At 44.1% G+C, this 25,811-nt stretch overlaps 1 protein-coding gene across 1 annotated transcript in view; it reads left to right on the top strand.

The window, feature by feature from the left end:
- The window catches only part of ATP6V0D2 (ATPase H+ transporting V0 subunit d2), a 66,445-nt gene extending 41,026 nt beyond the window's left edge, over positions 1-25,419 (top strand). Inside the window, exons 4-9 of the mRNA XM_075550832.1 lie at positions 7,421-7,599; positions 10,617-10,696; positions 12,255-12,332; positions 20,764-20,940; positions 22,491-22,568; positions 24,738-25,419. Coding sequence (XP_075406947.1) covers positions 7,421-7,599; positions 10,617-10,696; positions 12,255-12,332; positions 20,764-20,940; positions 22,491-22,568; positions 24,738-24,899 — 754 coding nt within the window. The 3' untranslated portion in view covers positions 24,900-25,419. The remainder of the gene's footprint in view (positions 1-7,420; positions 7,600-10,616; positions 10,697-12,254; positions 12,333-20,763; positions 20,941-22,490; positions 22,569-24,737) is intronic.
- Positions 25,420-25,811: the final 392 nt, after the last annotated feature.

The raw sequence follows: 25,811 nt of genomic DNA, 5'->3' as shown, positions 1-25,811 counted from the left end.
ATGCACAACAAGGTGACACAATACATGGGGTGGCTCAACCCACAGGTAGTGCAGCATACGGTTGAGGCATAGGACTAACTCAAGGAGCAGCATGCTGGTCTGATCCCCAGGGAGAAAGAGGAAAAGGCTGGCTCTGCATAGCCATTTATCTCAGTCTACCACCAATCAAGCTACAACCTGATTAAACTCTGCCCACATGTCCCTACGGAAGCCTAGGTAGCACAATAAACCTAACCATCACACCAGCTATCAGAAATAATACTGTCTGGAGTCTTAAAGGCTTATTTTCAAATAAGCAGTCAACTAAGTGAGGCATCAACTAAGTCCACATGGAGGATGTACACTAGCCTGTGTGGTCCAAGGATTGCAAAGAATATAATCCAAATCTAAAAGAGGGAATGACATCAGAGCTTAAATTTTGGACACTTGGTTTGGAGAAGACTATGGATGACAGTGGAATCCCAGAATTCATCGGCAGGGTCCCCACATGGATGCAGCCTCCAGTGAATTCCTTATGATCATAGTTGAGGGATGTGAATAGCCATGTTATCAGACAGAGATTGTAAAGTCAATTATAGCAGGCATAGTTAGGTCAAAGGGTAATATCTTATCATTTGATCTACCTTCTGATCCATTTTAAAGCTGTTTGGTTTTTTTAAGTGAAGGGAAAATATACATGGATTAAGCCCTTGCTGAATCCCCTCTGACCATGGACCACAGATGTGAAAAGGCTTGCCAACATGCAGAATGCATTGGAAAGTGGATCGTTGCAGAAGCGGTTAGGTTAAAATTTAGCACTCTGTCTTCCTATGGTCCGTTTAGGTTTGTTACAGTTTCTAATATTTTCTACTTTCTTTTCGATTGAGTTTTCAGTGTTTTATTTTGTTATTCTTATTAGTTTGCTGTTGTTTGTTTGTTTTTCTATATATGAAATCCAGGATAGGTAAATCTATAGAGACAGAAAGTGGAGTAATGGTCCCTTAAAGTACAGCAGGGGAGGCTGGGGTGGGAGTGGGATTGGGGAGCTGGTAAGGATGAGTAGAAGATTAAGGAAAATGTCCCTGGACTGACTGTGGTGATGATTGCAGGACGCTTGATGTCATTGAACGACTGAATTATATAATGTGTAAATTATATGCCAATAAAGCTTTTGAGGGGAAAAAGAGTGTTGAATACAATGATGATAAACAGCCATATGATTCTGAAGGCGGGAGGAGGCCATGGCACTCTACTTTTCTCTCAAGTGTCATGGGAGCCTTGTTGTTGTCAGAAGAAGGAAGGAGGGGGGAGGCATGCCCGACCACTGCCCTGTGACAATAAGCCTTTTGCTCGTATGGAAATTGATTTTCCTTCTCCCTTATATAGCCCAAAGTAGTCAGATATGGCTTCTTTTTCTGGCCATTTTCTCAAATATGCAGAAGAATCTGAAATAATTTATGTAGATATTTCATATTCAAGGAGGGGTATCATAATTTCCCTTTCCCTAAATGGGGGCAGTGTATTCTTTTGAAGAGTACAGTATGGGCAAAAGTAGTGGAGAGACCTGACACATACTACCTCAGCCAGGTGATCAAGGCCAACATTAATATTCATAAATTATGTTTCCAGCACATATCCTTGACATGATGTGATGAAAATATTACTTTACCTGTTTCCCTACCCATGCCCCCACTCAATCCATAACCTCAATCTCAAAGACATTGGAAAATTCCAATAATAGGGATCTTACAAAGTACCTGACCAGTTGGCTTCAATGTAGTTTAGTTAATAAAAGTGGATCGATATTGTTTCATTACGAGGTACCAAGTATACCTTATATTAGTCATAGGAGAGGCTGGGCATAGGAGATAGGGGACTCTCTGTACTATCTTCATATTTTTTTCTGTGAATCTTCAACTATTCTAAAGATCAAGTTCATTCCCCCCCCCCCAATAGAATCATTACAATGCATCTGTCCACCAGTTTAGTAACTGTGCCTTCAGGGATGTCATGGGCCATTTATTCTGAAGCTGTCTTAGTTCTTTTCCTTAGAACAGCGGATCTCAACCTGTGGGGCGAGACCCCTTTGGGAGTCAAATGACCCTTTCCTAGGGGTTGCCTAAGACCATCGGAAAGCACATAAATATTTCACAATATATAATTACATATTGTATGTAAGCATGTGATTAATCACTATGCTTTAATTATGTTTAATTATGGTTCAATTTGTCACAATAAAAATACATTCTGCATATCAGATATTTACATGGTGATTCATAGCAGTAGCAAAATTACAGTTATGAGGTAGCAACGGAAATAATGTTATGGTTAGGGGTCAGCACCACATGAGGAACTGTATGAAAGGGTCGCGGCCTCTGGAAGTTTGAGAGCCGCTATCCTAATGAACAGTCTGGCTGTACTTCTTCCAACCCAGATTGGTTTTGTTTTGTTTTGTTTTGTTTTTTGGCAACCCACTGTACTTCCAATATTCGTTGCCAGCACCATAATTCAGATGTAGCAAGTGTCTAATTTTCACATGCATATGAGGCGAATGAAAATACCAGGGTTTGGGTCAGGCCCCCCTTAATCCTCAAAGAAGCCTCCCTGCTTTTCAAAAAGAATCTCCTCACCATGGGTCAAAGTCCTGGGTTCTCATTGGGTGTCCTGAGCAAAACTAGGAAAAGCAGTGGTATTTTTCCATTTTAGAGGCCAGGCTACTTAGTAAAGATGGAAATAAATATGAATCTCATTTTTGAAGCCCTTACTCTTGACAATATATAGCATAGCCTCTCAGGTAGAAAAGAAAATTCACCATACACATACATGTACAGGCACATACATGGGTACCCATGGATACAGCTTTATACATACCGTACAGGCAAAGGGCAATGCATTACTTGTGAGCTGAATCCCTGGCATTGTTGCTTATCAACATTGGTCTAATGGTGCTCTGTAAATTGGAAATGCGAGCAGCTTACATGCTTTTACATGTCGGGGCTGCTGTGGAGGAAAATTAAGTGTCTGGAGCCTGCTAAGAATTATTAAGTGTTAGCAATTCCCCTCCCAGGTAATTGCTTCTGAGCCATAAAGGGACGGTTAAAACAGCATTCCCATTTTAATATCATCTTAAGAGATGAAAAGGTGTGTTTGTTTTTTTTTTTATAATATCCAAACAGTACTGCTGTTTGGGAAGCAAAGACACTTTCTAGTCATGTGCTTTTTCAAAGGGCATCATTGCCTGCTTCAAAAACATTTTTCGTTAGAATTTTCATTGGGGGCAAATTGTAGCCGCTGCTTTTGTCCAGCCAGAAGTGAGGTCCTCAACAGGTCACCCCTACAGCCAGCTCTGGGAACACCGCTTCCAGGGGTCTGAGTTCATTTCTTCTCAGGAAAGGTGTGGTTTTCCAAGCCCAATTTGGGTCAGTGGTTAAGGGTCCCATCGCCGTCAGATCTCGAGACCCTCCGTCAATGAAGGGGGATGCGCTTGTGAATCTTTAACCTCACCTTCTTGAACGTCTCCTTCCCCCCAACACTTAACCATCTTCACTTCCCTCGTGAGCAACAACACTGTCTAAATACATCTTGAGCTGCCTGGGCCCCTGGGTCTCCAGACAATTTCCTTCTCCTTTCTTTAAAGCCAACTTGTTATTTCAAAAAGAATCTTTAAACGCTTATGCATCTCGCTCCTTTAAAGCACACAGTGATCAGAGCCCTGCCTTCCCTGCCTTGCCCCGTTCCGGCGCGCGCACAAATGCAATATTCCAAACAGGTTCGCTGTGGACACAGGTGAGTTCTTAGTCACTACATTGCGGACACTTTTGTTTCACTTTCACTTTGCCTTCTCTGCACCCTCTAACACTCAGACCCCTCCTCTGGCCTCCGGCTTTCTTCCTACCATCTAGCCATTCCCTCTCAGCCTCCTCCCAGGTCTTTCAAAAGAAAAAACCCTTAGACACAGTAGAACACCGGACCTCGACGCTAATCCGTACAAGAAGGAGCGTCGAGATGCCATGCAGTCGACTTTCGACTCAATTTTTCCCCTTAGAAGTAACTGAAAACGGATTAATCCACTCCCGACCATCAAGCGTTTGCTCTAACCTTGCCTTTTTATACAAAACATTACACAGAACTTGCAAAGTAAATGAGTTCAAGCTTAAATAATGTAATTTAAATAAGAAGTGCAACATTTATTTAAAAGTTTATAACAACTACAGTATGGCCCATACCTTGAGATTGATGAGGATCTGGATCTGTGGACACGGCTGTGGAGAGGACTGTGGACAGAGAGTCATTGTTTGGAAGGGGAGTCCCCTTCCGTAAAATCAACCGGTAGCTGCTCTTCAGGAGTTTTTCCCTTCTTTGCCTTTTTCACTAGGACCTGGATGGCTTTCCCTGGAAAAAAAATCTGTCGAATGTGGTCAGTTGTTGGAGCTTCCTTAACTTTTCTCCAAGGGCTTCCTAAAATATCAGCAATAAATCGACAACCAGTTCAACAGTTCTTTATCATGATGATTCTTCTCAAAAGAACCCATGTTCTTTTTATCTAAAAACAGTACAAAAAGCCACAAAAACTAAGAAAAGTATAGCAAACCGCTTGAAACACAGCCGCCAAAGGTTTAAACAACTCAACAAAGCCTCCTAACGTCGAGTGGCCAAAACACGAACTGCTTTTGTTAACAAAAATCACGTGCGGTGCATCAGGTCGGATTCCGATGGTTTGCTGAAGCCCGATGTATAAGTTTCTCTACATTTCGCATCAAAATCCCACTGTGTACCGCTGCAGTCGAGTCCGGGTTCTACTGCACATTCTACGATGAGGTCTCAATCAGCCCCAGGACTTTTGCTTCTCCCTCCTCATCCTCCAGATTGCTCCCCTCAGGTCTCCGGGCCACAGTTGTCTTCAGGACTCAAGACTTCTGAGGACTTCTTGGCAAAGCCTCCAAGACGACTGCTGAGCACTGGCTCGCTCACTGCCTTAGAGGCTACAGACGCTCTGAGTCCCTTTTAGGCAATGTGAGTTGCCAAGGCTGCAACTCAGAGTAGAAAGCCGGGGCTTTCTCCCATGAGGCAGCTGGAGGTTTCAAACTGTGATCCTAATGGATTGCAGCCCAACACATAACCACTACATCACCAGGGCTCCTCCTGAGCACTATTACTCCCTACGACCGAGTCAATCCCCTGTGGGTTTCTGAGACTGACTACAGGAGTAGAGAGCCCAGTCTTTCTCCCACGGAGCTGCTGGTGGTTTTGAACTGCCCACCAAGCAGATCGCATTCCAGTGAGTAACCACTATCCCACCAGGGCTCCTGCTGAGTACTTACTATCTCCACTGCAAAAGCTCTTCCTCCACAGCTCCCATCTCCGTAAATGGTTCCACCGGTTAACTAACTTTGAAACCTAGAAATCTACAGGTGATTCTTGACAACGAAGGAGAATTTAGTATGAAGGTTAACAGGAAGATCCTGAAATCACCTGAGTTTGATTTGTGCCGACCTCACAAGATCTAGATTAGCTTTAGTTCACTTTGTAAACACCTCAGTATGTGTTTACTTGCCTCTTCACTTGTTCTGCTTATGTTCTATATAAATCAACCAATGGCCCCCTTCCCATCACCAACCCCACTTAAAAGCCACTCAGTGTCCTTCATCCTGCTCAAAGTCAAAGTCCTCATCTTGTCTAGCAGGCTTTCTATGTTCAGCCTCAGGGCCGCCTCCAAGGCTTGGGGAAAAGACCCATCCTAGCATAAGGCCTGTGGTGCTCTCACTTCTGGCCCATTTCCTTCATCCTTCAAGCAGTTTTCCCCAGTCCCCAGTACTTTTTATCTGGACCATTATTCCTTCGTTAATTTTCTGCTCTCCTAGGATGTCTACTTCACAGACAAGTTTAGTGCCCAGCTAGGACTCCTCACCCACCGTATATGATTATGCGTTTTCAATGGATACTTCCTTATAATGTATTGTAATTGACTCTTCCTCAGTCTTTCCCTCAAACTCTATGTATTCTCGGCAAAGGATGTTTTTTGCTTTTCAATTTAATTGCCAGACACTGAGTAGACGAGAGCATGACCCAGAATATCCTGCAGAGTTTCCATTGGGTGACAAAACACACAAAATATGTGTCGGGCGGCTGACCAAGAGGTCTGCAGTTTGAAAACAATCGCTGTGCCTCAGGAGAAAGATGAGGCTTTCTACTCCCCTGAAGATTTCCGATCGCAACCCCACACGGGCAGTTAGTTCTACTCTGTCTGTAAGGTTGCTACAAGTGATGGCAGTGAGTTTGGGGTAACTGACTTTTGGAGATCTGGATTTTGTTTGTTTGTTTATTTATTAATGGTCCAAACTTTCGCCTCTGACCTCATAGGAGGAAAGTACTACAAACTGTTTTAAACACTAAACTTTAACTCCTTAGTGATGGGTTTCATTCCAGGTTCAAGAGACCAGTGCTCAGTCCAGTAACTCAATTTCATGGCCTCACTGTGCTGACAGTTACTGTCTAGGGCCCATCTTTGACATATCCCCAGCAGTCCAGGTTCAATTTTGGTTTAGGTGGTTAAGTCTATAGCTGCCGACAAAGGTCCTTGGGTCACGTAAAAAGAGCCCTAGTGGCTTAGTAGTTATGTATTGAGCTTCGATCCAAAAGACCAGTAGTTTGAAACCACCAGAGGCTCCGAGGGGGAAAGACAGGGCTTTCTACTCCTGTAAAGAGTTGCAGCCTCGGGAATTCTCAGGAGCAGTTCTACTCTGTCTTGTAGGGGGTGCTATGAGTCATCACCTACCAGGCAGCAGCGAGGTTAAGGGGTGGTTTTTGGAGTAACGCAAACAGATTGCACTTGCGTGGTGACCCAAACACTGGTGGTTTGGACCGACAGTGGCACTGCAGAAGAAACGGCTTTCTTCTTCCGTAAGGATCGCAGTCACGAAAGCTCTCCAGAGCACTTCTGCCCTGTAAGACGTCACAGGCATGAGTCCAAGTTTACTCAGTGGCCAGAGACAGGATTCCGCAAACTTTTGAGATAGAAAAGTCAATCCTGTCCCTAATTTAAAATTATTCAAGAGCCATAAATACATTTTTACAAAGAAATGAAATCATCACTATCTGAAAAAAATCCTTTTTATTTTTTCAATTTTACTTCAGAGTCACATGTATGTACAGAAAGAGCGGCATATGGCTCTGGAGTCAGTTAGCTGACCCTTAACCTAAGACAGCAAGCACTGGCTAAGGCGGCAGAGAACACGTGCTTTCAATCCACGATATCCCCAGGGTCACTCTATCCCATGCGCATCTCCCCAACCCCAGAGGAGCGGCATAAAATAAAAAGGGATTCAGCCATTTCCTCAGTGGAAGCGGGTTTGCCTAAATTCCGTTTTGTACACTTACTTACGTGGCGCTTCCTTTTCGCAGTGCAGCTGTTTGCCTCACACCTGTACTTCTTCTCCACTAGGTGCAGTTACATGATAGACAATGTGGTCCTGCTGATGAATGGCACATTGCAAAGAAAGCCTGTGAAGGATATCTTGGCTAAGTGCCACCCACTGGGCAGTTTCATGGAAATGGAAGCAGTCAACATTGCAGAAACAGCTTCAGATCTCTTCAATGCTGTCTTGCTTGAAACACCACTAGGTGTGTGCGCTGTCTTCATTGAGAGTCCCTATTTGACCTCCCCACGTTCTAATAGCCATTGCCATAGCTACCCAGAACTCACAGACAGTATTCATGATTAAAGGGTTTATGTAGAGAGCTGATGGGTTGCAATGCCAGTGAGAAACACTCAGGATAGTTGTTTACCAGGACAGGTTACAGAGCTCTTTCGGGACTGCTAATGACTGCCAAAGGGCCAGACCACTCTGCTGGAAGCCTCTCCCCAAAGGCATTCAGCTCAAGCTCCGTGGGTCAGCAAAGCCAGCTCCCTGAATTAAGTGCCCAGAGACGCCCCACTCCAGTAAGCCTCAGCTTGAAGGTATTCCATTCAACTGCTGTGAGTCAGCTTCCCCAAGTAATGGGACTCCACTCCACACGTCAGCCTCTTGCCCCCAAACCCTCTGCTTTACTTTTTCTATGAGCTGGGGAGTCCCCCAATGTTTCCTGTTCTGGTTCGTGGTTCTGCTGCCCCTCCTCTGATATCACACTTGTCTTCTGAATCAGGAGATTCGCTGCACAGGGATCTCAGGGCCAGAAGAGGCGTCCCACTCCCAGCTCCTGCTGGTAATGAGATCCCTCTTCCTGCTTTTCAGCTTATTTTATAAGCTGCAGGATGACTAGGAATCACCACCATTATGCTCAGGCAAATCCTATCAGGATCTTTCCCCGCCTTCTTACCAGATCCATGCCAGAAAAGGTCATTGGGTGGAAATTAGAGACTTTGGCTAGATGAATAACTCACTGCCCCTCAAGTATGAATACATAATTATATAGCTGCCTATATAGATTTTCAAAGTCATTGTAAAGTGTTCTTTCTATTAAAGTTTTGAATGCAGTATCATACTATACACATTCCTAAAAACTGAAGAAACATTATAGCATCATCAATCTACTGTCCTCTATTTTTTTTCCTGATCAAGAAAAAGGAAACAACTGTCCCAAGGTAACAAACAACCTATTTGTAGCAGAGGAGTTAGGCTGCTCTCCCGACCTCCAAACCTTTGAATTTGTACTCCACTCTGGCAATTAAATGATAGGAATTTTTATTTAAAGAAAAATGTTTTGCTTCCTGGGTTTTTGATTGGCTCCTTAATGTTTGGGAAGCATTAGATGTCTAATGTGTTTAGGAAAACGGGGCGGCAGCAATTTACCTTGTTTTGCAGTTTCAATATTGTTTTACATGTGCAACACAGTGGTATTATGTTTACCATGTTAACCATCATGACTATCAATTTACATTTTTCCTCCATTACCCTTGAAAGACACATAGTGTTCCCTAATACCCCTCTGTTTCCCCTCACCCCTCTTACCACTAGCAATTAGCTATTGACTGTTTGTCAAAACAGTTGGTCTTCAAATTAGGGGAAAAAAACAAACAGGATGTGTCTTCGTTATGTGTCCAATACTGGAGGCAACATAGCACGGAGGGAGGGGCATGAGCTCAGGAATCGGTCAGTCATTGGGCGTTTGGGGCTCTGGCCAGTCCTAACAAGGTGGCTTGAGCAGTGTGTTGGGCAAAGTTCTCCAGAGAAACAAAACCAGGGCACCTATGATTATATATATGAGGATAGGTTTGTACAGCACAAAGGAATGTAACAGCTAATTAGTCCATGCGGCAGTACAAAGGGTTCAGTTCAACTTACTTCCATGAAACAGTTAAGATACTGGAAGTCACAAGGGTTGCCAGGTCCAAGGTCAAGGAAATAGACAGCTAAGCCTTCCCTCAGGCAACGCAGGCAGAGTCTGCCCACAGCCAGCAAACAGCAGCATGAGCCACCAACAGTCAGCAAGCAGCTCAGGAGCTTAGTGAAGCAGGCCCAGATGGGATATTGAACTCAAGCAATACAAGACGACAGGATCCACCAGCTTTAAGCTCAAGCGATTTACACACCAGCAGTGTGGTGAAGCAGGTCTCAAAGGAACCTCAAGCTCTAGCGACACGATCCACAGGTTGGCTCATCCCACAGGAAGTGTAGCTCAAAGTCAAGGCAGGGAACTAGCTAAAGCAGCTTCGTGCTGGTCAGATCACCAGAGAGCAAAAGAGAGCGGGGAGGGCCTTGTCAAGCATTTATCTCTTTGCCTTCCAATCAAACTGCCACCTGACTAATTCCACATGTCCCTATTGGCCAGGTTAGCACAATAAACCTACCTATCACAGGCAGTTCCATGCAGCTAAGCTGCACCTCAATTGAGAAATAATGGTATCTTACTGTACAAAGCACAAGGAGGTGTGGTGACCTAGAAGTTAAGCTCCTAGGTGCCAACCAAAAGATTTACAGTTTGAGTCCACACAGTGGCCCTGCCAGAAAACCTGACAATCTGCTCCCATGTTTACAGTCGAGCAAACCCTCCCAGACAGTTCTGCTCTCTCACGCAGAGTCTCCATGAGCCAAATCGGCCATGCACCTACCAACAACTACACTATGCAGCACAGTTGTGAAAACTAAGACACAATTTTCATGTGACTTAGTGCCTATCATATAAGAAGGCTACAAATAGTAAATATTAATATTAAATCACAGCAGGCTCTTCAAAGAGGAAGCCTTAAGTGAATCGGACCCAAGTGTCATAAGGATTATAAGTGTTACAGTGTATCTGCTGTTTAGCGTAGACCTAAATAATAATGTAGTCCATAATGATTCCAACCGTACTGATTAAAGAGCCCTGGTGATGTTATGGATTGGCAATGGGCCCCAGACTAGAAAGTTGGACGTTCAAATCTACCTGCTGCTTCGAGCAAGATGAGCCAATCTGCTTCTGTAAAGACTTGTCACCTTCAGAACTCCGTGGGGCAGTTCTGCTCCTGCAGAATCCTCTTCATGGCATTGAGTTTGTTGCTGTGATTGCTCTCAGTGTTGTGAGTCTGCCCTGCCCTGGGCTACACTGCCTGCACTCTTGTAATCCAGAGGGGACACAGAGTGGCATGTCTGGGACACAGTCTTCTAAAGCTTGGGATCGTGCTTTGGCTGATTTGTGTGTGTGATCTTTTCTGCTTGCAGCTCCCTTCTTTCAAGGCTGCCTGTCTGAAAATACTCTGGATGAACTAAATATCGAATTGCTGCGCAATAAACTGTACAAGGTAACCATTTCCCCAAATAATTGTTTTTTCTTTCCTTTACAATAATCCATAACAAGAGGTCTTCATTAAAACTTACTTTTTCTGTGAGTCGATTTCAATGGTGTTGAAACAATCCGTATTTGTAGTATAGCTCTTATTGTCTGGACCTGCCTTCTCATTAAATGCGTACATGTCAGCAGTGCTTGGAATATAAACAGTGCTGGATGGGTGTGCGGGTGAATAGATGATGGACAGGAACCGTACAGATTCATTTTAAAGCCACCAGCCTACACAGTGAACCTTCCTGTATCTAGTCTTCATCTCTGCCTTTGATCTTCTGATAGTCCCAGAATCTCCAAATTCAGTTGCACATACAATTTTAATCTACTGAGGGCGCAGCATGCCAGATGGCTTCCTTATATATATTAGTCACACTATGCAGAAATACATGCTCTTCCCCAGAGCATCATATAACAGACAATTTGCCTTTATATGGAGACATCTGGGCTCAGAAAAGGCATTCTTGAGACATGGCTAACAAAGATATTGTTCTAAGCAATATATAGGTGTTAACTCATGCAATCCACTCAGGAAAATGATGGTATTTGTGCTGCCCCATTTCTCAGATAAGAAAACTGAGACAAGAAGAGCTGAGGCTTTGTTAAAGGGAGCACATGACCTCCTAAATTATAGAATTGGAAATTGAATATAGGTAATCTGGCCCTACAGCCTGAATTTGTGCCTTTCTAAAACATCCTCCATTCTCAGAGCCATCCAAAATGTGTATTCTCTTCTGGGCACCACGTTAATTCCATATACAACCAGGTACTCTTGTTAGAACAAGGCATAACCATATGAAATAATCTAAAAACCAATCTGTGTTAGACTGCCTTGTCTAGAAAAACAAAACCAGTGAGGCTCGTATACATAGGAGAAAAAACATTATATCAAGAAGACGTCCCAGCCCAATCCAACTCAAGTCCATGAGTCCTATGCCAGCCAGAGCCCTCTTCAGACTCGCATGGCTGCAGGTCATGACACAGAGCTGAAGTGGGAAGCACGGAGGTCACAGGTCAGGAGGTGCCGAGTCCAGTGCGTCCAACAACTCTCTAGGTCAGCGGCCCCATGGTGCAACCCCTAGAGGCAGACATAGCGTTCCAAGGAGGAGGAAGGCAAAGGGGCAGTGAGACCCACATTCTCATGTCTCTTCTATAAATGGCCACACCCATAGGGAGGCATCCACCAGATTGACAGGTCAGACTCTGCTCCTACCTCCACACAGGTACAAGTTGACATAAAATATAACCACTACACATACCCAAACAAAAATAAATAAATAAATGTTAACTAAATACAGTGTGTGACTAGTGTGATTGATTTTGTTATTTTAATGCCTTATCCTTTTAGTCTGTGAAACATGTTACTATAGAGGAAAAATTGCACCAAAGTTATTATAAAATATCTCCCAATGGGAGAAGGATTTCAATTTCCATTAAAGCATTTTATAAGCCTTGAAAGGATTATCAAGAAATTCCCTAAAGGAAAATATATTGATTGTTTTATCATCTTTCTTTTTAAGGCTTACCTGGAAGCATTCTATACATTCTGTAAGAAACACGGTGATGTCACAGCAGAGATTATGTGCCCGATTCTTGAGGTAAGAAAGAGTCCTTGAAGTTTTAAGTGCCAAATAATACAGATACACTTTTCATTTCTTTATCCCTGCATTTCTTCTTTTTCCCTTTTCAAGCTCTTTATGTAAAGCTAAAATCAACGATTCGTGTGTGTGAGTGTGTGCGTGCAAATGCAGGAGACAGAGGAGGCTGCTGCTCCCACAAAAATGTAAAGCCCTGAAAACCCTACACAGGGTTTAGGGTTATAAATTAACCCCTTGGCAGTGGGCTTTGTGTCTTTCTTTGACTATATGTGTGCTCTAGGGTACATAATCAATACATTAAACACAATTATATATGTAATCATTTTGTGTCTTCAATTAAGAGTAATAATCCCAAGTTTTCGACATAGAGGAGTTGATTGGGAATTATTAAATAAAATGCATGGTCATGACTAATTTTGATGTAGCTTATAAAAAGTAGATTATACTTGGTCAAAATTTTGGTAGGCTATTGGTAATCAGTGGATGGTAGATAATCATCGATATATAACACTCATAATAAACACCCGATTCCCCCAATTAGGGAATCTTGGGGAACCCCCAAATCCAAAGCCCACTATGGCTCCACGCACTGGGACCTATTTCCCAACGGGCTGCCCGGGAACTGTTGTGCTCTCTGAACAGGGAGCCCCGGGAGGAAGAGAGAGGCGCAGCTGACAAGCTGTCAACGATATGAAATGTCATCAGTGATTTCTACCTCTTTAGTTGATGGGATACTCTTTTTAATCCCTCTTTATCATGATAGATTTTGTCTGTGAACAGTTCTCTTGCTTTTTCATGTTGAATGGCACTTTGAATTTGCTAAGCCTTTGCTTTATTCTGTGAAACTAAAGTTTCATCTAAAGACTCTCTCATTGTTAGATTTTCTATTACAATAATTTCATCAGTGGGTAGATATTTAGATAAATTCATTGACTTCTCCAATTTCAAGAGAAGCCTGATAACGATTACCCTTTGGGCAAAAAAGAAAAAAGAAAGAAATGGAATAACTTTGCATTTATTTTGCCTAATGTTGTAGAACAATGTACGATAAAGTTAATTTCCCTCACAGCACTAAAATTTTGCAGTTAAAGTTTTTCTGCAACCCCCTGTTGACATTTTCAAAACAAAATCAAAATAGTCCTTGAAATAAAGGTTTCTTACAGAAGAAGGAGCCCTGGTGGCACTGTAGGTGAGACATTGGGCAACTAATCTCAAGGTCATTGGTTCAAATCCACCCAATGCCCCATGGGAGAAAGATGAGACCATTTGCTCTCATAAAATTTTACCATCTCAGAAACCCTATCCTGGATCCAGAATTTCTGTGATTATACACTATACCGCATTACTGCAATATCAAATTTGACGTTCACACTGATTTTTGTGTCAAAGGAAGTGCTAAGTCACAAGCAAACTCATTGTTTTTGGTGTCAGGTGCTATTGAGTTGGTTCTGGCTTATTAGAGCAACAAGAAAGCCAAGCACTGTGTCATGTACACCTCAGCAGTGTGAACAGGCCAGTATGGGCTCAGAACTAGCTCCCACTGATAGGAGGGCTCAAACTACTGTATGCCCAGTGTCCTCTTAGCCCCTTGCATTCGCCAGGAGACACACTACCCCAGTCATTGTAATCTGGAGAGAAAACCCCGCTACAGCGCATGCGGTTTTGGCCTTTCTCAGTATACAAGAGGGGTGTCCATTTTATGTAACTATTTTAGGCCATGGACCCTCCCGCACCCCTATGACTTGTACAACTGAGAGCACTGAGAGTTTATCAGCTTCTTCATACATCCTCATTCAACCTCCCTTGTCAAGAAACTTCAGGAAAAAGATCCTTAACTTCGGTTTGCATGGGGAAATTGGACCGAAGACTTGGGTCCTAAGTACAAAATTGTGACTTTATATGAAGAAAAAGAAGACAAACAAACCGAACGACACTAGCTGGTGTTGCAGGCAAACGCACTGGAGTGTACTGTCGGTTTGTCCCCTCCTGCCCTGCAGGCTGCCTGTGTAGCTAATGAGACACGGTGAAAAGCCAACGCAGAAATGGGCTTGCTCTCTCCCCGCGGCCAGCACACACTGCGGGCAAAGCGGGCCTTGCTTCCAGCTCATCTCACCCTCGTCCCTGACTGTCCACACCTCCGCTCACTCGCTCCCACCACGTCTACGCTTTTTATCAATTTAATTACACACTTTCAGCGACTCAAAAGTACCGTTTCGAGCTGTCATCATTCTTGTGGTTTAAGATCACTTGTAGATTTTAAATAATATAATGTATCAAGTGGGCACAAATGTATGGCCCGATCAGCCTACAGCTGCATGCGCAGCTGAGACTAATTTTGAAGAAGTTGGTGCACAAGTCAACAGTATATTCTTCTTCTTTTTATTCATTTATTTGCAACAACAATGACCATTGAGTTTTGGCTTTAAAATGGATGTCTGGTTGTAAGAATTAAAAAAAAAAAAAGTAGAGAGAGAAGGCATCCAAGTTACACTGCCAAGAATTCACACACAGTATTCACATTTAAGGGGGTTTATTGGGAAGGTCAGTAGGTTACCACAAGTCAGGTTCAAAGCCCAGTAAGGATACAGGCATTGGTCTCCTCAGCCAACAGCCAAGTCTTTCTCTGGTCCTCACCCTCTTAGTCATGTAGTCCCTTGGCCTTTGCCTTCATGGGCCAGGAAGCCCTCGGCCTGTGGCTCCGCCCCCACAGTTGATAGTCTTGGCCAGAGGATGAGAACTTATTCATAGTCTCCCCGCTGTTCCCCTGACTTTCTGTGGCACAGTCTCTGAGACGTCTGGTCTCAACAGCCCCTGCCACTTGAGACGTGCTCTCCCAACGTCCTCCGGGTTTCTCTCTGGTGCTGCTTCAGAGATGGCTCATCATTACAGCCAGGGGGCGGGGTGATAAGGAACACTGATCAATCTCCTCTCTAAGTGTTACGCATGCCATCTTTGCATAGTCCCACCTACTCATTTGGTGGGAGTTACAGAGAATTGGGTAGAAAAGCCATATTAAAAAATTTCACTCCATCACACAGGGGTTACTTGATACAAATATGCCATTTACTCTTCTCTGCAATCAGATGGAAAGAGGTTGGGTAGCATCTCAAAACTCAAACTCACTGCCATCAAGTTGATTCCTACTCATGTGACTTTATAGGTTAGGGTAGAACTGCCCCTGTGGGTTTCTAAGACTGGACTTCCTTATGGGAATAGAAAGCCTCATCTTTCTCCTGTGGAGCAGCTGGGAGTTTCAAACCACTGACATTGAAATTAGCCACCCAACATAGACCCACAAACTGGACTGCTAACTGCAAGGTCAGATCTTCAAACCCATCAGCCACTCCATCGGAGAAAGGTGAGGCGTTCTGCTCCAGTGGAAACACACAGGGGCAGTTCTACTCAGTCCTGTAGGGTCATTATGGGTTGAAATTGACTCTATGGCAGTGAGGTTGGTCTTGGTTTGGTCATCAGATGTTGTCTGGGTCTAGGTTTTCTAGAAGCACAAAATCGGTGACATGTACATATAAGGAGAGAGAGATTCTAAGGAAATGGCTCATGCTCATGTGGAGGCTGGCAAGTCCCAAATCTATGGATTAGGAGCATATTGGAGGCTTTTCCTGACTCTACAAGTCAGGTGACAGGTTGCTGGCTCCCAAGGCTATGAGAGTTGGTAAAGCCAAAATGTGCAGGTCAGACAGCTCACTTCCTAAGAACCAGAGGTTAGAGGATGATGAAGTGAATGGCAGATCCAGAGAGGGTGAGTTTTGTTATAATATCAATGCTAGAGAACAAAATAATAATTTATAAATGATCAAGAGTTCATGAGGGAGGGAGGAGCAGAGAGGGAGGTGGAAAATGAGGAGCTGATGCCAGGGGCTTAAGTGGAGAGCAAATGTTTTGAGAATGATGAGAGCAATGAATGTACAAATGTGCTTTACATAACTGATGTATGTATGGATTATGATAAGAATTGTATGAACCCCTAATAAAACAATTTTTAAAAACATCCATGCTAGAGAAAATTCCATTCTCTCTCTTTTTTCATTTTTTAAAAATGAAAACTTTTTATTGTGAGTTGATGAAGGTTGAGAAAGCAGAGCATAGTTTTACATGTAACAATCCATATACGTTCTGATTCAACACCCCCATTGCAATCCCCTCCATTTACCATCATTTACGCCATTTCCTCCCAGTGTTAGGAAATATCCTATTTGTCCTCCGGTCAGCACCGCCCTTTTCATCTTAAGTGGTTGGATACTCATACGTAGCGATGGGCGCAGTTCCAGACTGGCAGGGTGACTAGGGGCCATAGTCCCAGGGATCCCACCAATCTCTACTTGACCAGCAAGCCTTGTCTCTTTTATGATTTTGAGTTTGTTCCACACTTTTCTCTCACTCTATCCAGACCTCTCTAATGCGATCATTCTCAGAGTAGTTGGTAGTGGTAGCCAGGCACTTTCTAGTTCTGCTGGTCTTTGGGCTGTGGGGACTGATGTCTGCGTGGGCCAGTATTCTACTGGACTAATTGTTTCCATGTGTTTTTTATTTTCAGCACTGTCCTCTGGACCAATTGGTTTGTCTTTGATGGCTGCTCATGAGTTTTTAAGACCCAGGTTGTTAATCACCAAATTAGGCTACAGAATATGGGCTTGACCCATTATCTTTTTATTCAATTTTTGCATGAATTTTTGAAGCCACTTCATGGATTGGATGCAGGCCTCTACCCCCAAAGACACTGCCCTTTCAACTTCATTGGCTATGCATATCAGATCACAACAAGAGTCATGGCCTACCCCAGCTGACACATAGCATTAACCATCAGAGGTGGCATGCCTTTCTGCTTAAAGGCTGTCAAAGAACAGTCTAATGTCTTTATAATCCCCAAAGTGTGGCTACTTTCAAGAAGAGGCTAAATACGCTCACACACGAAGGGTTTCTAAACCAGAAAAGCAAGTAAGGTAGACACATAGGCAAAATGAGTGAGGGGGGAAATTAAAGCGTAACGGGGCTTCAAAGGAAATCACATCCAGTTAGAGACAAAATAGATGAGGAGGCACATTGAGTAGAGTTACAAGTTCAACATATAGACTTACGAAATGAAACAATGTGGGGCATCGTGCAGACCGGAGGAAGAAACATTCTCAAACCCAGGAGTTGGACAGTATGTGCAGGATTCCAGTAACCTGTTTTATCAATCTCTTGCCATGGGATATAAAGTTCTCCTGGTCTCTCCCCAACTATCTGTCCATCATCCTACTTCTCCTACTGCTCCTCCCCCTCAAAATGTCCAGGATGGCCTCTGCTACCTAGCATGCCTGCAGGGCAGCCTCCACAGTCCCATTTCCCCACTTAAAATCCTAAGAACTCATTAGAACTAGAAAACTCTTTAAAGAACATCTAAGCCAGTCAGAGCCATGAAATCTCTGCTGGCTCACAATGACCCGATAGGACAGTTAAGAATTGACCTGGGAGTTTCTGAGACTGTACCTCTTGATGGGAGGAGAAAGCCCTGGGAGGAGAACCTTTTTCTAGGCAGGTTTAAACCACTAAGCTTTCAGCTAGCAGCTGGCTGCTTCTCTTACCCTTGAGAACAAACCTAAATCCAACTCATGGAAAGTCTAGAGGACAGCATAGAACTGCTCCATAGGGTTTCTTGGTTGTAATCTTTATGGGAAGGATCCCTGATGGTGGTATGGGTAAGAATTAGACTGCTAACTGCAAGGCTAGCAGTTGAAATCCGCCAGCAGCTCAGCAGAAGAAAGATGAGGCGGTTGGCTTCCTTAAAGTAAATTTAGTCTTAGTCACTGTGAGTCTGAATCAACTTGATGGCAGTGGGACTCTACAGAAACGGACTGTCACATCGTTCTCCTGTATAGTGGCTGGTGGATTCGAACCACGAACCTTTTCCTTTTTTTTTTAGGTTAGCTGCTGAATGCTTAACCACTGAGCAAGTAGGGCTGCTTCTCTTATCCCTAAGGAAAAAGAAACCTATTACTGCTGACTAATAGTGACTCTGTATTTAGGGCAGAGTAGAACTGTTCCCTAGAATTTCCAAGATTATAATTTCTTAAGGGACAGCCTTATGTTTCTCCCACCCAATAGCTGGTGGGTTTGAACCTCTGTTGGCAGTCCAAGGCTTGCTCCTAAAATCACTTCCAGGATTGGTTGTACTTCAGTAGCCAGAGGCAGCTGCCTTTGCTTCCCAGTAAAGCCACTCCCTGCTTTAGGTGCACCCATAATTTCCATGAGGACCAGCGAAGAGAAGAATGAGACCTAACTCTCGGACGCCTTCTGATAGGAAACACCTGTTCGCACCAAAGAGTTCCAGTAAAATCTGTTGCAAATCTGGTTTTGTTGCTGGTTAATTACTCATAAAGTAGGCAGTTTAAAACATATTGTAGAACAATACTTTCTTCTGCCTTACTGCGACAATTCACCTAGGACTCGTATGAAAACACAGATTCTGGCTCAGTTGGTCTGGAGGACAGTCTGAGATTCTGCATTTCTACCAGGCTGACAGGAAATGCCCAACAGCTGGTCCATGAAGCACACGCTGAGTAGCAACGTTGTACACAAAATATTGGGGGATTTCAAAAGTGGTAAACTCATAGACCATGGCTTGGGTCCATGAACAGTTACGATCTTATGTGTGAGCACTGAATCTTGGAAACTGAATGATGAACATGAGATGTGTCTTCTCAAAGATTTTACCTTCTCCTGGGGAGAAAAATAACACAGATTTTAAATACATCATGTAGTGAGTTCAAGAGCCCTGGTGGTGTAGTGGTTATGTGCTGCTAACTGCAAGGTCAGTAGTTTAAAACTACCAGTGGCCCCACAGGAGAAAGGCTGGGCTTTCAACTCCCATAAAGAGTTACAGCCTTGGAAGCCCACAAGGGGCCCTTCTACCCTGGTTTTCTGCCTATAGGGTTGTTATATGTTGCCATTGACTCGATGGAAATGAGTTTGGTCTTTGTTTTGGGTAGCCAGTTCAATTGGCTTTGGAGCTGTAGAGAAGACTTTCTTAGCCCAAGGACATGCCCTCCAGTGTGATGGACTGAGGATAAGTGGAGATAGAATGGTCAGAGTTCATAGTAGCAGACCCTCAGAGACAGTAGAAATATGGGGAAAAAAAGCAATCAAGGAGGGTCAGGGTGAGATGCAGCTGAGCAGCCTGACGTGGGCTTTGGGAGCTCAAGTGTCCAGCGTGCACTCACAGTATGTGAACATGTGGCCAGGACTTTCTGGGGACCTACTTTTTGGTTGGATCATACAACCAACCACAGTCATCTTACAAATAAAGAAACCAAAACCCTGAGAAAAAGATAACTTGCCCTAAGTCACAGAATCACTAGCTACGGAGCTGATTTTTTAACATCTAACCTCAACATAAAACAAAACCCCCACAACCATTGAGTTCATTGTGACCCTGTAGGACTAAGTAGAACTGCTCTTGAGGTTTCCCAGACTTTACATCCTTTCAGGAGAAGACAGCCTTGTCGTTCTCCCACATCTAACCTGGGATGGTAACAAGAACACAAACCTGAGAGTGGCTGGAAATGATAGGTAGCACAAGGTTTACTATATAGAAAGGATACTGGCATCCGCTACTAGAGTGTACTATTCACCTGGCACTGTGGGCAAGCATTGGACTGCTGACTTCCAGGCAGGGGGTTCAAACCCACCACGTGCCCCAAGGGAGAAAAATGGGGCTGTTTGGTCCCATAGAGATTTACAGCCTTGGAGACCCGATCTACAGTCTCTCTGAGTCAAGATGGGAGACATAATAGGCTTGGGCTGCTAATCACAAGATCAGCTGTGCGAACCTACCAATCGATCTGCTTGAGAGAAATGAGGACTTCTGCCCCTGGAGGATTACAGCCTCAGAACCCCCAGGGACTCTGACTCTGTGCCCAGCAAGCTCAGCACAAGGCCAGCAGACTCGTAGCTCTCTCCCACCGGCCAGCATGAGTCAGAAGCAACCCGATGGCAGTGCTTCTTATCCATGCACGTATATCCTTCCAAACATTCTGCCGGGAACGTCTCCACCTTGCCTACTTCTATCCCTGAAAGAATAACAGCAATCTTATTAGTCCCGGCATTCTGGAACAGACTGCAGTGGTGTTCGTGAGAGACACTTAAAGTAACTGATTGCAGGCTGCCTGGGAAATAAACCCAGTTAGACTTCAAGAGTTCTCCAAGCCCGTCGTCTCTGCTGTGCAATCCGTTGTTTCTGCGCCCTTGACCAATGAGTCTAAGAAAGCATGTTGACTAACATGCTTCATAACACATGTTTGCATTATCAGTAGACACCAATCTGGAAAGGATGGTAGATAGCTTCAGAAATTCGTTTCCCTAGTTAACGAGCTTGCCTTACAGCATTGAATAGCTGATTCGCTTGGGCTGACTTCCTGTTTTACACACTCAGTTTGAGGCTGACAGGCGTGTCTTCATCATCACTCTGAACTCCTTTGGCACTGACTTGACCAAGGATGACCGCGAGGCCCTGTACCCCACCTGTGGCAAGCTCCATCCTGAGGGTCTGCACCTGCTGGCTCAAGCCGAAGACTTCGAACAGATGAAGAGAGTCGCGGATCATTACGGAGTATGTACTCACACCGGGTTCTCTTCGTGTCTCATGGTCCCTAAATGGCCTGCTGTACTTCAGCAGATGTGTTGCTCAGACAGCAAATACACCCTCCTTATGTAAAGTGAATACAGTGTGTGTGTGTGTGTGTGTGTGTGTGTGTGAAGGGTCCTGACAAGAGGTATTTGCTTAATTTCCCAAGGAGTGGCCATTTGAGCACTTCTCTTGAAGTGCTCGATAAAGGGAATTCTTTCTCCCCAGAGAGTCCTGCAGTGTTTTGAAATAGGAGCTCGTGTCAAAGTTATGTAAAAGAGGTTGACCCAGCAATGTTTGCAAATGTGGCTGGGGTCAACATACAATAAAGAACAGCTACCTTGATGGCATGGGACAGGCTGAGGACATGGGTTTAGAGTGGCCAGATAGAGGGGAGGATTGAGGGTTGCTTATGCCTTCCTCCCGCTCTAACAGCTAGCTGCTCCCGGAGAGCCTGAAGTGCCCTAGCTCAGGAATATGCCCCCTGCCCTCAGACCTGCAGAGAGCAATGTAAATACCTGAAGGAACTTGTTCAGGTTCCAGGTACCCTCTTATCTTTGCCTGCATATTTCCTAAGCCTTTCAGCAAAGATAGCCAGTGGCCAATTCCTGACCACCCCGTGACCTGTGTAGATCTTAACTGCACAGAGTTTTTGCTGGCTGATTATTTTGGACGTGATTCACCAGGCCTTTCTTCCAAGGTACCTCTGGATGAATTCCAACCAGCAACCTTTCTGTTAGTAGTCAAGCAATGAACAATTTGCCTCATCCTAACTGAAAGGAGACCCCCTGGTGGCTTTGTTGGTTATGTGTTGGGCTGAAAACTGCAAGGTCAGCAGTTCAAAACCACCAGCCACGCCAGCCGAGTAGGATGAGGCTTCCTACTCACATCAGGAAGCACAGCCTTGGAAACCCAGAGGGGCCATTCTATGCTGCCTCCCAGGGTTCTTAAGCATCAGAATCGACTTAATGGCAGTGAGTTTGGTTTGTTTGGGGAGGAATTCCACAGAAAAGATGAAAGTCAGCAAATGATACATAAGGGTTTTTTTTATCATACTAGAATTTGAACTCCTCTCATGTAATGACATGAGGCTTTTTAGCAAAATACTAACTTTTGGGCGTCTCTCCAATTTCCTCACACTTGAACTACCATCTTCATTGCAGCAATTGTTGTAGAGCCATCCTTGACAAGCCAAAAGTAGGCTAGTGGGTCTCTAAGGTGTGCCTCGCTTGCCCTGATATCTAAGTGTGGAAAGTGGCTCAAACAGCATGCGGTCCATTGAAAGGAGAATTCCATTTGCCTCTTGCCTTGTGGGCCTGACTAAGCCAAGGGGCTAGAGTATCACCCATGATGATGATGATGATGATGATGATGATTTCCTTAGGAGGCCAAAGAGTTTACCAAAAATGTTCAAGCCTTTCAGCATAAACTTTTTAAATCCATGCACATTTGCTGCATTGCTAGGAAAACACATTCAGATACACTTAGGGGCCATGAAAGCTTCCGTTTGAATAATGTCTTATCTTTGTTTTAAGGTATACAAGCCTTTGTTCGATGCTGTAGGTGATGGCAATGGGGGAAAGACGTTGGAGGATGTGTTTTATGAGCATGAGGTAATGATATAAACGGAAATGCTATTACCCTGTGTACTCTTTTACCTTTTCCCTTACTCAGCATTGTAACTGTTTCCTTACTTTGCATTTTCTTTTTACAATTGGTTGAGACCGTTGGCTAAGCACATTTCTAGTTTGTCAGGGAGTAAACCCACTGCCTGAGTAAAGACGGGGTCGAGCAACTCCATCGGATTTCAGAGACTGTAACTCTTTACAGGCGCAGGCAACCTCATCTTTCTCCTTTGGAACAGCTACTGGGTTTGAACTGTTGGCCTCGCCGTCAAGATCCCAAAGTTTAACCCAGGCTTCTTTGACTGGACACACTGAACCGACTGCCTCTGAGTCTGTGCTGACTTATAGTAGAACAACTCCCTAGGATTTCAGAGACTGTCAAACTTTAGAAGCAGCCTCATCTTTTCCCCATGGAGCCACTGGTTTAAACCGCTGGCTTGGAATTACAGTCCAATGCCTAGCTCATGGGGCCGCCCTAGTGCATAGTTACCTGATGTGTCCTCGTGGGTGAGACAAAGCCCCGATTCGTGTGCAGATACCTCCCTCTGACAGATGCATGCAAAAGGATGCTCTGGAAGGATGGCAACTGTTCCACAAAGACGTTAGGACCTCCTCAGGAACAGATGCTAACCATCATGAGAAGCACACTGTCAGTACATCTGCCCCAGGCTTTCTTCAAGAAGGGATATGGGATCATGGCTATTATCATCGGTGCAGCTGTATCTCTTAGGAATTAGTTGTACAAAGATCTCTCCAAAGTCTTTCAATTTTGTATCTCCAGGAAAGGCAGGAGACTATGTAACCCATTTGTGATTTACTGCTCAGTCGCTGTTTAGGTCAATGCAAAATGCTTGGTACCAGGTAAGAGCCCTCAGATCTAGAGAAATTCCCCATTACATTTTACTCTTTTTGTGCGTGAAACTGCCACCATCAAACCCCAAAAGTCAAACACACAGCCACTGAGTGGATGTCGACTCACAGCGACCCTAGCGGAGAGAGGAGAGCTGCCCCGTGGGTTTGCAAAACTGTAATCCTGACAAGAGTAGAAAACCTCATTCTTCAACCACAGGGCCGCTGGGAACAAACTGCTGACCTGGCAGTTAGTAGCCCAGTGAGTAACCACCACGCCACCAGAGACGGGAACTGTCAAAGAGGCCCGGCATGTGCTCACCCTGAATAGTTAGGTTTGATCCTGGAAGTAGTATAGGACCTTCCTCTGAGCCCTTCTTTGTGGGGTTTTCCAGCCATTCTTCTGTACCTGTTGTGGGAAGAAGTACAAATGACGTAAGTTAGTATGTTGGGGATGCTTTATAATCCCACATCATGGTTGTACTCTGCTGCAAGGGAAGCTGGTTAAAAGGCTGCCCTGTGCAGAAAACATGAGGACGAGTCAAAAAGTTTGCGGGAAATTTTCATGATTCTTTCATTCCATTTTCACAAACTTCTCCCGTCCGCCTCTGTTCCTGAAAGCAGGAGCTTCCGTTTCCCGATGCCTTTGCTGGATTTTTTTCAAAGCTGCTCGGGAGAACAGGACGACTTTTCTCCTTTTTCCATTCTATGGGTCAAAGTGGAAAAGAACAAAGGAGGAGTTCCATTCCGATATGTCTCCAGTTTAACACACATTTTTTCAACACAGTTTCTTCTGTAGAAACAAACTCTTGCACTGCGTGTGAAGCTGCCAGAGTGCCCCGAGGACGCTCAGAATATCACTCCGTCTGAGCAACGGGGGCTCTTACGGTTGCTCGAAAGAGGGACAGCCTGCCTTTAAAAAATGGTGAAATTTGTAGCCAAGGAAAAGGATTTCACTCACCTAAATGAGATGTGCCCCTTGGCTAAAAGCCAATAACTCCTGAAGCAAAGCCAGACCCCTGCCCCCCGCACAACGTTCTCCTGGGAGCCTATGTGCTGGCATCTTGCGAGCCGATCACACTTCTGTGTATGAAGTACAGCTCTCTCTGCTAGTATATTGACACCATCCCTTCAAGACTTGCTGAGCTGTCACTGTGCGCCTCTCTGTGGACCGACTCAGGTCTCATCAACTTAGAAATGAGCTCTGTACAAAAAGATCGAGTTCAAGCCGTAGTTCAATATTGTTTCATAAAAGTAGGGTGTTCCAGACAAAGTGAAGGTTCATGGCATTTCTCTCCCCTTCCTCAGGTCCAAATGAATGTGCTGGCTTTCAACAGGCAATTCCACCATGGCGTGTTTTATGCATACATCAAGCTGAGGGAACAGGAAATGAGGAATATCGTATGGATAGCGGAATGCATTTCACAGAGACACCGAACTAAAATCAACAATTACATTCCAATTTTATAGGCCGAAGGAGAGCCTCAAATGCAGAAAATCGTAAATGGAAAAAGGAAGTTATGGAGGGAAATAAGAGAAATTTGTTACATTGTTTAGGATGCCCACAAATAACCCCTGCTGTGTGCCCACATAAATTGTAGAATCACTGGAAATAGAAGAACCAACTGGAAAACAAATGATTTCTTTTTTTCTAACAGCCTTAAATCTTGTGTCCACATTTATGTCTCATGGTTCACTGGCCCTTAGACTTTAATATCTCAGTTAACCTTATCATCTTTTTCCTCTTCTTGTTGGGTTGCATTAAAAATTAAGACTAATAGAAGTGTTTCACTCTTGATGTTTCCATGCAGTTCTGCCAGCTCAAATGTTGAATGATTTTTTTACTTTTTATCTGTTACTTTCTAGGTTCAAAAAGTTAAGCACTATGTAGTAGCTCACCTGAACCACATGTTGTCTCAAATAGTGTAGCTTTTTTTTTAACCTAATAAACTTTGTCTTGTGAAGCTTGGGAAAGCTACACATTTCTAAATGATGTGCCTCAATGCAAGCAGTGTTCAATTTGTTATCCAGGCTCCCACTTGTAGTTTTCCACAACTTTAAATAAAAGATATCGCTCTCTTTCCTGTGGCTCCTACATGCTTTCTTGAGAAAGAAAATACCCACAGCTAACTGTATCAATTGTCATATGTATTATCATAACATATTCTCATAACAAATTATCATAGCATATACATTGTCATACATGTGGTCTTATGTTACATATTGTCAGGAGAGACCAGTCCCTGAAGAAGGACATCATGCTTGATAAAGTATAGTGGCAGCAATAAAGAAGAAGATCCCCAATGGCTATGTCAATGGACTCAGGCATAGGAACCACTGTGAGAATGGCTCAGGACCATGCGGTGTTTCATTCTGTTGTGC

The sequence above is a fragment of the Tenrec ecaudatus genome, chromosome 5 (genome assembly GCF_050624435.1).
Source record: "Tenrec ecaudatus isolate mTenEca1 chromosome 5, mTenEca1.hap1, whole genome shotgun sequence".
In the NCBI taxonomy this organism is placed as follows: Eukaryota; Metazoa; Chordata; class Mammalia; order Afrosoricida; family Tenrecidae; genus Tenrec; species Tenrec ecaudatus.
This window is presented reverse-complemented; position numbering and strand designations above follow the sequence as displayed.